Source organism: Ailuropoda melanoleuca, chromosome 5, assembly GCF_002007445.2.
Source record: "Ailuropoda melanoleuca isolate Jingjing chromosome 5, ASM200744v2, whole genome shotgun sequence".
In the NCBI taxonomy this organism is placed as follows: domain Eukaryota; kingdom Metazoa; phylum Chordata; class Mammalia; order Carnivora; family Ursidae; genus Ailuropoda; species Ailuropoda melanoleuca.
In genome coordinates, this window is record NC_048222.1 from 115,635,250 (window position 1) to 115,649,559 (window position 14,310).

At 38.2% G+C, this 14,310-nt stretch overlaps 1 protein-coding gene across 1 annotated transcript in view; it reads left to right on the forward strand.

Moving 5' to 3' along the window:
* SLC7A11 (solute carrier family 7 member 11) overlaps positions 1 to 14,310 on the forward strand; it is a 68,091-nt gene that overhangs the window by 36,947 nt on the left and 16,834 nt on the right. Inside the window, exons 6-10 of the mRNA XM_034661738.1 lie at positions 6,575 to 6,698; positions 8,580 to 8,683; positions 9,518 to 9,614; positions 11,121 to 11,270; positions 12,513 to 12,690. Coding sequence (XP_034517629.1) covers positions 6,575 to 6,698; positions 8,580 to 8,683; positions 9,518 to 9,614; positions 11,121 to 11,270; positions 12,513 to 12,690 — 653 coding nt within the window. The remainder of the gene's footprint in view (positions 1 to 6,574; positions 6,699 to 8,579; positions 8,684 to 9,517; positions 9,615 to 11,120; positions 11,271 to 12,512; positions 12,691 to 14,310) is intronic.

Sequence of the window (14,310 nt, forward strand, 5' to 3'; positions counted from 1 at the left end):
GGCCTTTAACTGCCACACCAGTTGACATCAAGGATAAGTCACCTTCTCACCTACATACAGGAGAGTCTGGCAAATGTGGCCTATGTGGGTAGCTCTTCACAGGAACAATTTATACTGTGGAAAGAGGTATACAAAGGTATGGGGGGTAGTTCATGTTTCAGCCATGCATTTGAATTTTAGGGACTCTGGTACAAAGAATGGTTCGCTGAGATGTTGCGTTATTGTAGTGTACATCAGGCCAAATCCTGAGGAAGACAATGACATTTTAAAAGGCATATTGTAAAAACAGTGTAACAAAAATAAGAATTGAACATCGGTGTGAAATTTAATTTATTTTTATTGGAATATTTTCTCTTTTCAGTTATTTAATTGCTAACATTTTATTGGAAACCAGTAATGTTTTTGTACATTCAAACTTGCCTACTAGTATCTTTATGTTTACCCATGATAAATATGAGTAATGGTAATATAGCTGGAAGACATACTCTAAATCTCCAGAAAATGAGAAAAAGTGAGATGTAGACCATGTTATTTTTTTAAATGAAATTCAAGCAAATGAAAATTTACTGTCAAGCTTAATTTTATTTTCTGATGAATTTATTTCAATAGGATAAAAATTAAGTATTTTAAGGGACTGAATGCTTATACTAATGCTTCTGATGGCTTCTTACACTATGTTTCTGAGTTGTAAGTTTCCATTTTAGTTCTTTGTTCTCTTTGGTGTGGCTGTATCTACTTCTCTCCTTACATTTTCCCACGAGCCTCCTTCAGCCCTGCAGTCCTTTAATCTGTCTATTCATTTCTTACATCTCTCTACAGGTCTCTCTGTCTTCTCTTTCTGTTTATGGACTTCTTCATCTGTGGACAATGGAGAATGGTGAGATTTAGATTAGACATCAGTGGTATTGAAATTTAAAGTAATTCAGTGAAAACATCCATAGCCTTGCCCTGATCCTGTAAGGAGCCGAGGGCAGGTGCTTAATGCCTGAACTCAGTGGGATCACGGTGTGCCTTTATGTGACGATTTGCTTGCCACATCTCTGTGTTCATCCTTGGCCCAGAAATTGTCGTTAAGTTAGGACTGAACATGATTCTTCCTCTTGCTACATTTTTTTTCTTTTAGTGACAGCCCACACATTTCCCTCAACTACTTGTTATGTCCCCTCAAGTGCATTTTTTTATGTTATTAACAGCCCAATTCCCTCTCACTGTGTATAACCAGAGATATAGTGATAGCACTAAATGACAATGAGGCAAAATCACTGAAAACACACAAAGGAATGTGTAATTCCAGCCATCTGTAATCTAATTGTTTCAAGTCTGGAAAACTATCGAAAACACTTATTTGTAATTCAATCCCTGCTAGTAATGTATGAAATCACATAGCCAGATAGGATGATTCTGTGCCCAGGGCTCTCTGGAGCGTTCGGTATGAGCAAGAGTCAGGGAAAGTATGTAAAAATGTATGGGAAAAAAGTCATGTGAATGAAAAATATAGATTGATTTTCTTTAAGATATACTATTGCTTATCTTTTTGTCTATAATACATGACTGAAGTTTGAGGAGTAAGATAAAATTAACAGCAGTGTATAAACAGAGTGATTCAGCAAAAATTAATTAATTGATCGTTGGATACAAAAGAGAGAAATAAAAGAGGTGCTTGAGTCATTTCTGTGTCAGAGCTATAGAAGAGCTTTTCAAGGTCTTTATAGGGTAATTATAAAGAAAATGTGAAACAAGTATGAGTCTAAAAAACTTGGAATCAAGAGGTACTTAATATAATTTTAAATACTTTGTGTTGAGATGAATCAGTTACAATTCAATTATATATGAATAGTCCCTAGTTTATTAATAGAATGGGAAATATTTTGAAAGTTGTTTTACTTTTTTTTTTGCATCTCACATATTAAGAAGTTTACCATTTTCTTGCACTTCTTAATCCCTCCTTCCCCCTCTCCTTTCTCCTGAATGTCACATACATGTGTTCAAATATTAATGATTTTTAAATAGAAAGTGTGAAGCATCAGTCACTTCCCTTAGAAGATTCTTGAACATAAAAGAGCAGGCTTTAACAGAACTGACTGTCATCCTGCCCAGTCCCCTGGCTCAAACTTTAAATGCTTCAGGATCAATGAGTTCTGTGGTTCCCATTTGTGTGTATGCAACACTGGGGATTGTGTGGAACTTATTTTGGTTCACACAAATCTCAGGAAATTTTGATCAAGTTATAAAACAATTTTAGGAATATTCTAAATTCAAGTGATGACTAAATGACCCATATGGTTTGAAAATCAGAAATCCCTGTAACCTTCAGGTGTCCTCAAACCTCTGGCGAATCAAGCAAGGTTGACTCCTTCTGTGTTTGCAGCAAGAGTCTTCTAGCCAGTATAAAGCATTGGAAACAGTGGTCATTTCTGATGCTCTAACGTACAGTTGCAAAGCATGTTAAAAAATGCATCCCATGCTGCATTATTTGTAAGTTTATTTGTGATGACTATTTGGTGCAGAGAGAAATACTTTTGGCATAAAATGTGTCACATTGTTACATCCAGCCTTCGGGTATTTGTATTACTTATACAAAATAAAACACATGTTTGTCAGCACATAAGGATCCTAGGGACCTTGTATGTGGAGTTAAAGCAGGCACAAAGCAGCCGTGATGTCATGACAGGATATATGGTGAATGTGGAACCTAGAGCTGGAAGATGTAGGCTCAAGTTTCAGGCCTCCCGCCTACTATTTTTGTAACCTTGGCCACATCACTTAACTTTCTGAGCCTTGGTTCCCGTATTTGAAAATGGTGTGAACAATTTCAGCAACCTCTTGTTTCATTCAGTTGTTGTGAATTTTGTTTGTTATTCGTTTATACTCTCTCTCATTCCACAAAGGATTTGGAGTGGCATGTGTATATTTGAAGATAAAGTGTGTTTGTCAGTGCTTTGTAGATTATACAAATATAAGCTCCCAGCCATAACTTTGGGGACCATTTGGATTCCTGGGGAGGTCTGTTCCCTAGAATGAAGTGCTTTTAAGCAGATGTAGCAGGGACTCCCATTTCATAATTTCAAAGAAAACAAATATTTATCCATGTGTGACATAGATGGGTTATAGGTACCAATTTAAAGTAAACCCACAGGAAAAGACAACTATCTAAGACCTTTTGATTGAAAACTAAGTGCAGCTAATAAAATTACTGGATTCTCACATACTTAATGGCCTTTAATTGAAAAGACTTTGTATAATGACTAGGGGTCTTAAGGATTAAGTAACTCTTTTCAATACATTTGTATTTTGTTAATCATAACAGACAGGCACAAACATACAAAAAAGAGTGGCATTCATAGGAGTGAGTCGTTTTTATTCAGCTTAAAGACAATGCTTTTGTTGCACTTAGATTTGGAGGATACCTCACAATAACACAGAAGCTTTGAAATATCAGTGGTCTAGGAGTCCCTTTAATTCATTTTATTATCATGTGCCATTTGCCTTAATCTTAAGTTACTAACCGTGCTTATCTGCCCTCTGCATCTAAAGCCTCCAGAAAGACTGCTCTGGCATGGCCTAATAGCTTTTATCAGCTCACCCAGTGGCTCTTAAGCTTTGGTGCTTGAAACCCAGGAGTTAACCACATGGTGCCAAGCCCTTCTGAACACGTCAGCTGCTGTCCTCACTAATTGATTGCTGTTTATGCCAAGGCAGCCACAAATTTCTCCTCCTTCCCCTTGTTGAAGTGAAATGGAACCCGAGGACAGAAGAGAGTGGCTTTTTTGCCACACCCCCTCCAATTTCATGGCTTAATTTACTTAGGAATTCCTGGACATGTTGTGAACTGCAACAAGGTTGGACCCCTTTCTCACTTTTGTCTTGTATTTTAAGCTCCTTTGATTTTCCCCCCTAGTATCTATATAGTATATCTGGCTGATAGTAAAATTGCTAATAATCTGTACATTTCAGCTTCTCGAACAAACATGCTTGCTTTTCCTCCTTTCCTGCAAAAATTTTGTAGGAAAATTTATTAAGTGGGCTTCCGTTGCCTTTTAAATCTAAAAAACAAAAACAAAACCCATTTTCTAAAAATTGAAACTTTGAAAACATTCACTTGACATTATGGTTCATGTTATACAGAAAAATTATAAAAATCGTGGAATAACTCTTTTCCTTCCTTTATAGTAAATAAAACTGCATTTTCAGTGACTACATGAAAAATATAGTCTTGATAAGAGCTTTGCAATAAACATATGCAACAATTATGATTTCTCTGAAAATTAAGAGTTAAGAGATTGAGAGAGAGCATACACTTTAGTGGTTCAAATGCTGTGACTTCAGCTAGGATCGATCAGTTGACTTCCGGTGTCCATTTACCAATTGTGTATCTTTAAACAGTTATTTAGACTAAGACTTCATTTCCTCACATATAAATCGCGATGATGCCCCTAACTCACAGGATTTTCCAAAGATAAAATGAGGCAAATATGTAAAGTACCTAATAAAATATCCAGCACATAACAGCCACCAAGTAACGACAGCAGCTATTGCTATAGTTTTTGTCATTGACAAGTGGAGAAAAAAAAGTTGGATTTTTTTTAAGGATTCCTTCTGCTAAAATCAATTTAGAAAACTTCTCTCAGATGTACCATAATCTTGAAGCAGGAAGAGCCAAGCGGAGGCTTGATTCTATGCTGAGAGGGCCACAGCCCACGGTTCAGACTGATTTGTCCCTGCTAATTTGCAGTGCCACATGATGTGACAGTGCTACCTGTCCTGGACAGGTTAGTTGCTTCGTTGCACTGAACAATGTCACCTCAGTTTTTATTAACAGAAACTTTACACTTCTTAATCCCATTCTTGCAAAGGAATGGAGAGTCTCTCTCTCCCCCTCTCCCTCCCTGCTTCTCTCCTCCAGAGAAGGAGCTTAACACACCATTTGGGATGTTATAAAAACAGAAAAGATTCAAGTTTAAAATAATACAGTGAGTGGTTGAAAAGCTGCACATATACCTTCAAGTTCGCCTTCTTAGCCCTTTGCATTTGCATCTCGTCTTTCTTTCAGAGAAATAGAATTCATCTTTCATGTACCTTACGCCACTCACTCCTTTTATTTAATTGGGCCAGTGATTTTCTCTGCTTAAATTTAGCATTTATCAATCACAACTAGCAATGCATGTTATGGTGTTAACAGAAAATTCCACAGGACCCTCTTCACACTGGGGAAGGGGAACATCTGCTACTTTTATATTAGGATGCCAGGATTTAGAGGTCAATGTGTTTCCCCATCAAGGCTTAAGGCTTTGGGGATCAGGGGAAGTGTCAGGCTCCAAGCAGCATAATGAATGGCAGTTGCTGACTGGCTAGGTTTGCCTGTTCTCAACAGGGGATAGTGCTGTTCAGCATAATGAGCTGGGACTTCGTGTGCTAAACATACCCAGCTTGGGGAGCGAGGCAGGCTGTGCCTCTTTTTTTTTTCTCCCAGCTCTGAACTGTATTTTCATCTTAGAAGAAATTATATTGAGGTCTTCATTAGTGGCACCCAGCAGGGTTAAGGCTCCATGAGGGCTGATAAGCTGTATGGCTAAAAAACCCATCAGCCTTTGTGCAGGGAGCTGAAGGTTTAAGTTGCTTGAACTGGAAAGAGTCTGAAGAGGTGATTATGTTAAGCAAGTAATGTGTATCGGTAACATGGAATCAAATTATTAGGGTCAGTAACTCCTGGCTTTCCCGGTGCATTAAATGAAGACATAACATTGCATTTGTGCTGGGTACTTGTGGATGCCACAGAGTGTCAGCACGGTCCGGTCACATGTACTTCACAGCATGTCACCTCTAATTTCATGGGATTATCTGCACTGTTGCTTTAATAGATACTCATGATCTTGAGCTTCCTTTGAACTCACAGCAGGGCAGTGCAAAGTCATTATGGTGAGCACTTCTGTGCTTTTTGTGTTATATATAAAATTATCATTACTATCATTTAGAATGGTAGATATATCTTGCTCTCACACATCCAAAAGTGTACAACTTATGTGCTGTTAAGGGAAGCTACTGAAGGAGAAAAGCTGGATGGGAAAGACCTTCCTCGGGTCTAGGATTAGAAAGGTGTCGAGGCAATAAATTAGTATTAGGAAGGTATATGGGCCCATGGTTCTCAAAGTGTGGTCCCCTGGCCAGCAGCAGCACAATTGCCCAGGAACTTGTTAGAAATGAAAATCCTACTGAATCAGAAAGTCTGAGATGGGATTAGCAAACTGTGTTTCAACAAGCCTTCCAAGTGATGCAGGTTCAGGTGTGAGAAACACTGCTATCGCGATTATGGAGCGCAAGAAAAGGATGGACCCATATGTTCTCAGGGTAGAGCAGTAGACAAGGCAAATGGAGTGTCTGCTCCCATGGACCTTATTAAATTACAAATGACTCTGTAGTACTTCACCCTGATAAAATATACATGCCCAACAGAGTCTATAATTATCATACATGCTATTTTATTTGTTGTTTGAATTAACCTGTTATCATACCGTCTTTGCTTTCAGAGAATGACTAACAAAAGATGACTAATAAGCAATTCCTTCATGCATTTCAGAACCATCCCCCTTGCCATATGTATATCCATGGCCATCGTCACCATTGGCTATGTGCTAACAAATGTGGCCTACTTTACGACCATTAGTGCCGAGGAGCTGTTGCTTTCAAACGCAGTGGCGGTGGTAAGTCCAAGTTGGGAAAATGCCAAATTGAATTTAGGTTAATGAATTGATGCAATTTCATAGTAGTTCCCTTCAGCAGAAAGTGTTTTGAAATTCAGTAATCTTTTCTTGACCTGAATGATAATGAGCATTTAAAAAATTTAGAACACACCTTAGCATATTCCATTTAACTGATACAGCCAAAGTCCTATACGATTTCTCTGCCTTGTTCATTTCGTGTAATAAAACATTTCCCCATATTCATGCTTGAAAACACACTTCCACGTGTGCATGTTGAATAGAAGATAGTGTTCTTCCAACCTGACTTTAAGGGTAGGAGGGCAGTTACTGAATTTAAATGCATGTATTTTTTGGTATGCGAATTATAATTTATTCTGCACTCTTTCCTGTTTATAAACTTTTCAAATGCTGACTTCAAATCTTTTTTTCCCAAAGTACCACTTAAGAATTTCCAAGGGATGACCATATATATTTGTTTGTTCTAGTATATCCTTTTGAATACCAGTAATGGGATATTATTAATTTTTGGAAATACTGAGTTATTCAAAGTTAAACGGATGTCATTGCTATAGCACTTCTCAGAATATTAAAGATGCTAATGTGCATTTTAGTTCCCTTTGAAGTGGATTACAGCATTTTCCAAAATTTATTTGACTTCAAGACCATCTTTGTTCTCAAAGGTCATGTTATGGGACTGTTATTCTGTGACACATACTTTTATTTTGTATAAAAACTTAGCTGGTAAGGGAGCATTTATTCATGACCTCATAACAATGAAGGGTGAAAAAGTAACTTCCCATCACTAGATGTCAGTTTCTTTTAAAACAGTCCCTATTAGCCCATATGGGCAACATCCACAGGGAACAAATTATCTCATTTCAAGTGAACCTATGTACATGTTCACTGTGTTAAAAAAAAGACTTTGCGGCTGCTGTAAGTCCTACCAGACAACCAACTGTCCAGAGCTTACCGATGTTGGGTCAGTCATCTCATCGTACTAGACAAAGGGCAGCACTTGCTCATTGAGCGTAATGTGGTCCATTAATTACACAGCACCAGCTGCATCAAGGACAACTAAAGAATCCCACATAGTTTGTGTGTGTGTGTGTGTTTAATATATCCTTCATGGAAATTTGCAGCGTTGCCTATGCTTGGCATAAAAGGAAATTTCAGAAGTTTTGTTAGTTTATTTTTCGTATTTTCTGTGGCTTGATTTTCTCAGACTTGTATTTTGTATTCTAGCCTTTTTATAGGAAACCACAGAAGGAATTGGCAGATACTTGAGAGGGAGGGAGGGACTCAATAAACAGACATTCAGCTAATGTGATTATTCAGGGCAAAAGATTTGCAGAACTGCTCGTAGATGCGATATAAATGGTTGAGCGTCAATTATGTCTCACTGTCCTTCTGTGTCACAACAGGAGGACTGGTACATGAAACAAGAATCCGTGACACTTCTCAGTGTACATTTGAACTTCACTATCAAAATGCGGCTTTGCAGGCTAAAGAGAAGGCATTTTACAGCAGGATTTCTGTCTCCAATAGGAGAACTTCTGAACTGAGATTTTTCTACTTACAGAATCAGAGCTGATAGATATCACAGTTGATAAAGATTCAATAAATGGATCGTTGCTTTTTGAAAGTAGAGAGAAGGTGCTTGTTTAGACCTTTGCTCATACTTTTGCAACAAGCAATGCCATTGGCACCTGCTTTTCATTATTGTCTAAGAAGTTAGTCTGACCTTAACCAAAAAGAAAGATTATAAAACATACACGTATCAGCACGCTAAAAGGAAGTCATAGAGTGAGTTTGGCCTAAATTGCTTCATTTTATTCTACTTGTTGGCAGAGCATTAATTTGCTTCGTTCTGTCTTTCACTAGACCTTTTCTGAGCGGCTACTGGGAAATTTCTCATTAGCAGTTCCGATCTTTGTTGCCCTCTCCTGCTTTGGCTCCATGAATGGTGGTGTGTTTGCTGTCTCCAGGTGAGTGAGTTCAAGCATTTCCAGAAATGCATTTCTGTTTTTGAGATTGGATGTGATAAGGGTGGGTTTAAAAAGAAAAGAAATAGTGCCTCCAAACCTGTTGTTTTTAAAGAGACATGGTAAGATTGAAGTCTTCGTCCAAGTAGCAACAGCATGTCTCATTCTGCCCATTAGAGGGCACTGCCTGTCTACTCAAAGCCTACACTGAAGCCTGGCATGGAGACTTTTTTTTTTTTTTTCTTCCTTTTTTTATAGTATGTCTACAGAGTCTAACAACAGCATTTTATTTCTGGTGATAAAATCTTTTGTTTCTCTAAAGGTGACAAGAAAAAAAGTAAAGTAAGAGACACCAGAAATCACCACCCCACCATCCGTGTCCCTTTTGTTTTGTTTGATGCAAAAGCTCCTTTTATTTTCACATGAGGTTAATATCCAGTCAGAAAAATGTAAATGTTAGGTGTGTACACGGGCATGTCTGTGTGTGGGCGTACATGTGCATGTGTGTGTATATTGGGCTGGAGTGGCTGACAGCACACATCCAATACTAGGAACCTAGAGATATTTATATGTAGGAGAGCCTTGCTGAGTAGGATGTTGCTATTGTTTCTCCTCAAAGAGTAAGAGAATATTTTAGCAGATTTTAGAAAATTCCAAAGTCAGATTTCTCTTGATGTTTCTCTGACTTACCTGAATGGTGAAACTTAAGTAATCACCTAAGAAATGCCACACCATTTGGTATCAAATTAGATGCAAGTTTTCTCTTAGATTTCTGGATTTTTCCCTTTGAAATGATCAATTATACAGTCAATTCCACCCACATTTTTCTCCCATCAGGTTATTCTATGTTGCGTCTCGAGAGGGTCACCTTCCAGAAATCCTCTCCATGATTCATGTCCGCAAGCACACTCCTCTGCCAGCTGTTATTGTTTTGGTAATGCATATTAAAAAGTATACCTAGATATAAACTTGAGTAACAGATTAGCAAAGAGAATTTCAAAGCAGACTTTAGATAGTGCTTTCCTTTCTCATTCATTGCTCAATTGGCTCTGTGTAGATCTTGGTGGAGTTTGGGAGGCAGGAGTGTTTCCATCGCTTCCCTTTATTCAGTTTTTCCAATGCATTTTTGATGCTATGGGGCAATAACCACATCACTTCCTTTTCACCTCTGTAAATATTTGTGAGGTCTAAGGGAAATGATTACCTTGGCTTCTGTCATCGACACAGAACCTCCCAGAAAAAGAATGTAGAGCGACAAGTTCCAATTCTGCATACTGAAAGTGGAGCTAACAGGCACAGTCCCAAGACACCTAGATGTATATCATAGTATCATAGGCCCCTTATAATGAAATGCATACAAAATTAATAGAAAAAATCTCTTGAAGTCCTAGACTGTGTGATTTAAAGTGAGATATTTGAGACCAACTCTAAAGGGAAGAAATAAAAGCACCAATACTGAAACTTGAGTTGTAGATTTCTTAATGTGAAGTGTTTGTGAAGCCTGGGATACAAAAAAACTGGGTAAGGTGTCAAAGTCCTACCTAATATCCACTGGCAATATTATATTCATTTTTACCTACTACTTTGTAACATTTTTGTCAAATGGAATCTGCTGTCAGGAGCACCATAGAAAACACTGGACATTTTGTTTCATGTATTTAATTTGCTTCAGAATGTTTCCTTGAAATCTCTTTGTAAAGTATGCGTACTCTCTGTGCGGAATCTGAAAGTTAACGTCACTTGTGAGAACAGAATGTATTATTCGGTGGAGAGGGCTTTCATTTTAAGCCTCTGCTATCAGTCGTGCTGTCCTTGGCGTGTGCAGCTGCAGAGACTTGCTATGCTGATCTCTGCTTCATTCTTCTCTGAGATCTCGAGGGTCACACATGGCAAGCACATGGGGAGAGTAAGTGTGGAGGAAGGAAAGGTCAATATTTTGCATTCAGGAGTCGACAGAGTCACCTCGAAGTGGCTGTGTTTCATGTGTGTGCATAGCCAAGGGCTTGTCAGAAACCCTTTACAGAGCACTCTGCGAATTTTCTAATTGGGTACACTTTTGATTTGTAGCGTTCGTTATTTGCTAATCATCTCAGTCTCCGGGTCTTTAAATTTAAGTCATTGAATATCCTGTGTTTCACTCTTTGAAAACACGTTCTCCTCTCTCAGATGAAAAAACAACTAAGAACTAAACATCCATATAACATTCCATCCGATTAAGCGGTAATAATGATGATCTTCTCATGCTGTTACTGGTGCGTAATGGGGTAGAACAGCAGAATATAAATAGGAAGTTAGTTGAATACAGGTCTTAATCACTGCGGTAGTTTATCGGTATAAATAATCCTATGAAAAAGGTAATCATAATGTGTAGTGATGTTATTGTTATCGGCTCTGCTCTCTTTAACTCACCGAGCGTGGTTTTTCTCCCCCTTCCCCCCAGCACCCTTTGACGATGATAATGCTCTTCTCTGGGGACCTCTACAGTCTTTTGAATTTCCTCAGTTTTGCCAGGTGGCTTTTTATTGGGCTGGCGGTTGCTGGACTGATTTATCTTCGATACAAACGCCCAGATATGCATCGTCCTTTCAAGGTAACCTCAGTAATCTTGATGGGTTTACATAAATCTTTCTCCTAATACCTAGGCCTCCCTTTGTCATAACTTGATGATGAGGAGCTTGGGCGGGGGGCAGCATCCTTTGGAATAAAATGTTTAACTCTTGCAGGTAGTGCCTTCATACTGAATTTATTTTAGCTTGGAAAAATAATTCATCAACTCGTTTATGTGATGTGCCCAACTTTGTATGTCACATCTCTGAGAAGGGGGAGATATATAGGGTATTTGTTATGTTGCTTTTTCTTGGTTGTGTCTAATGACCTGATGTGTTCTCAACGAGTGGGATACTTGTAACTTTATGCTGAGTAATTGTGGATAACCGTGCTGAGAAAGAGGGAGGCAGAGCCATGTGGAATTGTCACTAACTGAAACTCTAAAAGGGATGCTGCTTTACAAAACAGGCATTTTAAACATTCTTAAATGCTATGACTTGTGACATTGCTCTTTGTCTACCTTATATATTCTAGAAGAAATAGAAGTGTAAATACATAGGGCAAGTGAAGGTGTATGAATGTACCACTTAATAGAATGCCCTTTACCATAACTAAACTTTGCCTTTTGGGAGGGCTGACGAATGTATTTCTCATCTCCTTTAGCCGTGAACGTTCATGGATTGATTTGACCTCACTATTTATTTGCTTTTAAGAAATAACACAGATAATGCTGTCAGTCGTTGTCAGAATTTGTTCCTAATTACATCCATTGCCGGATGCTAGCAACATCTTTATTAGCGGTTGAATAGGAGTTGGTCTGTTTTATTCCTGTCTGTTCTTATTGTGAGTCTCCAACAGAAAATCAATATGCACTGAAAGGCTTTAACATGTAACAAGCAGCCCGTGCTCTTGACTCTACATTAAAGCAGATTCTAATCATAATTATCAAAGAGCCAACCTTTTAAAATCAAAAACATTAATCGTAATGGTACTTATCTAGTCAAACCATTCAAACAAAACATCTCTAATGAATCACACTTACTTATCCTCAGGTTTTATTCTATTCAAAGATTTTATTAAAAAAAAATTTAAGGGAGTGTGTTTGCTACGTTGTATGTGCCCTATCAAAGAGCTGCTGCTGTTCAGGTAAGGTAGGACGGTACCTGTCACCTGCTCACACGACCAGTGGGGATCAACCGGTCCTATGACTGATGTGCTTCTCTTGAACCCATCTTCTGCCTCTGGATCTGCTTGAAGTGATTTTTTTCCCTGTGCTGTGTTCCAGGTGCCGCTGTTCATCCCAGCTTTGTTTTCCTTCACGTGTCTCTTCATGGTTGCCCTTTCCCTGTATTCCGACCCATTTAGTACAGGAATTGGCTTCATCATTACTCTGACTGGGGTTCCTGCATACTATCTCTTTATTATATGGGACAAGAAACCCAAGTGGTTTAGAAGAATGTCAGGTAAGACTTTTACACATTTCACGACCTCTTGAGGGACCATGTTGTAGAAAACCCATCTATGTGTACATAAAAACACACACCCCTCAGTTTAAAAATATAAATAAGACAATTGCTAGTTTAAATATATCATTGCATTTTAATTAGAACTAGGAGAAGAAAAAGCAGGAAGGATGCTTAGGGTACAGCCTCTCAATCCTTTCAGGATATTTAGTTTGAGCTGCTCTAATCCCTTCTTTAGAGTACAGCTTTTTTGGATAGAATTTTATCAGCAGTTCTGTAGATGACCTAATTGCTTTCCTGACTCCCTTACTGACCTAATTATTTTTCATTCTGGGTTGAACTCAGTTTATTGATTCTATATCATAACATGCTACTTGCTGAGTGAAAAAAGATTTGGTTGGGAGTGAGACAGAGACCCACAAGGGTCCTAAATATCATGATTATGACACAACCCTACTTAATAGGCATGACGAACCACAGGAGGGTAATAAGAACAGCAAGAACAATGAAGAGAAGAATAACAACTCACATTTATTGTGTGATTTCTGTGTGTTAGCACATATATGACCTTATTTAATCCTTATAACAACCTTTCAAGGTACGAAAAGTTATTATCCCCATTTTATAGATTTTGAGTTGTATCATGGAAGAATTCATGTGACTTGTTCCAAGTCATGCAGATGTTAAGTAGACCAACTAGAATTCAAACTCAAGTAGTGTTGTATTTTATAAAAATCATCTTGGGTACAGTGAGGATGGATTAGAGAAGGTCAAGGCTGAAGAGACTCAAGATTGGTAGTTACCACAGTAATCCCATATAAGGATTAAGAAGGGTCTGAACACAGACAATGCTGGCAGGGTCCAAGAGAAAGTGAAAGCTGTTAATGAGGAAAAACTCAGTGGGCTTGGTGACCAAGTAAGTTGGGGAAAGAGGGAATAAAGGATATGAGTAGGTGGAAAGGCTGTCCCTCTGTCAGAGGCTCTGCTGAGTGAGGACTTTCCCTCACATCGTCTCATCCCATCTTCTGCAGGCTCCCTGTGTGAGATAGTGTTTGTTATTCCTATACCTGGTGGGAAATCAGGACTCAGGGAGATAGAGAATTTACTTTTGAGTGTATAGATTTTAAACCATTGAGCTAGGATTTGAACCCACATCTGCTGGACTTCAAAGTCCATGCTCTTTCTAGAATGGGTAGGGGACAAGAGAGAAGTACAAAGAAATGTAGCCAGAAGAACAGCCATGTTCTTGCAGGTGAATTTGATGAGTTTAGTGAGTTTAGAAATCAACTATTTTTCTTATCATTCATTTTAATTTACTTCTTTAACCATAATTAATTTTTAAAAGCCCAGTAAGAAGTTCAGGGAGATTTCTGATATTTCTGGTAAAATTGTTAATACATAAGGTCAGTGTTACTAAAACTAAAAAACAAAAAAACCCAAAATATGTATATGTATCGACTCTCCACTGTGCTACACAAACTCATTTAGAGGTCAGCCATTTAAAATAGACTTTTGCTACTTCTATTAACGTTTAATTGGTATTTGGTATCTTTAGACCTTATGTTACTATTTATATCTGAATTTTGTTTTCTAGCCAGCAACACTTACTCCCTGAAGAGG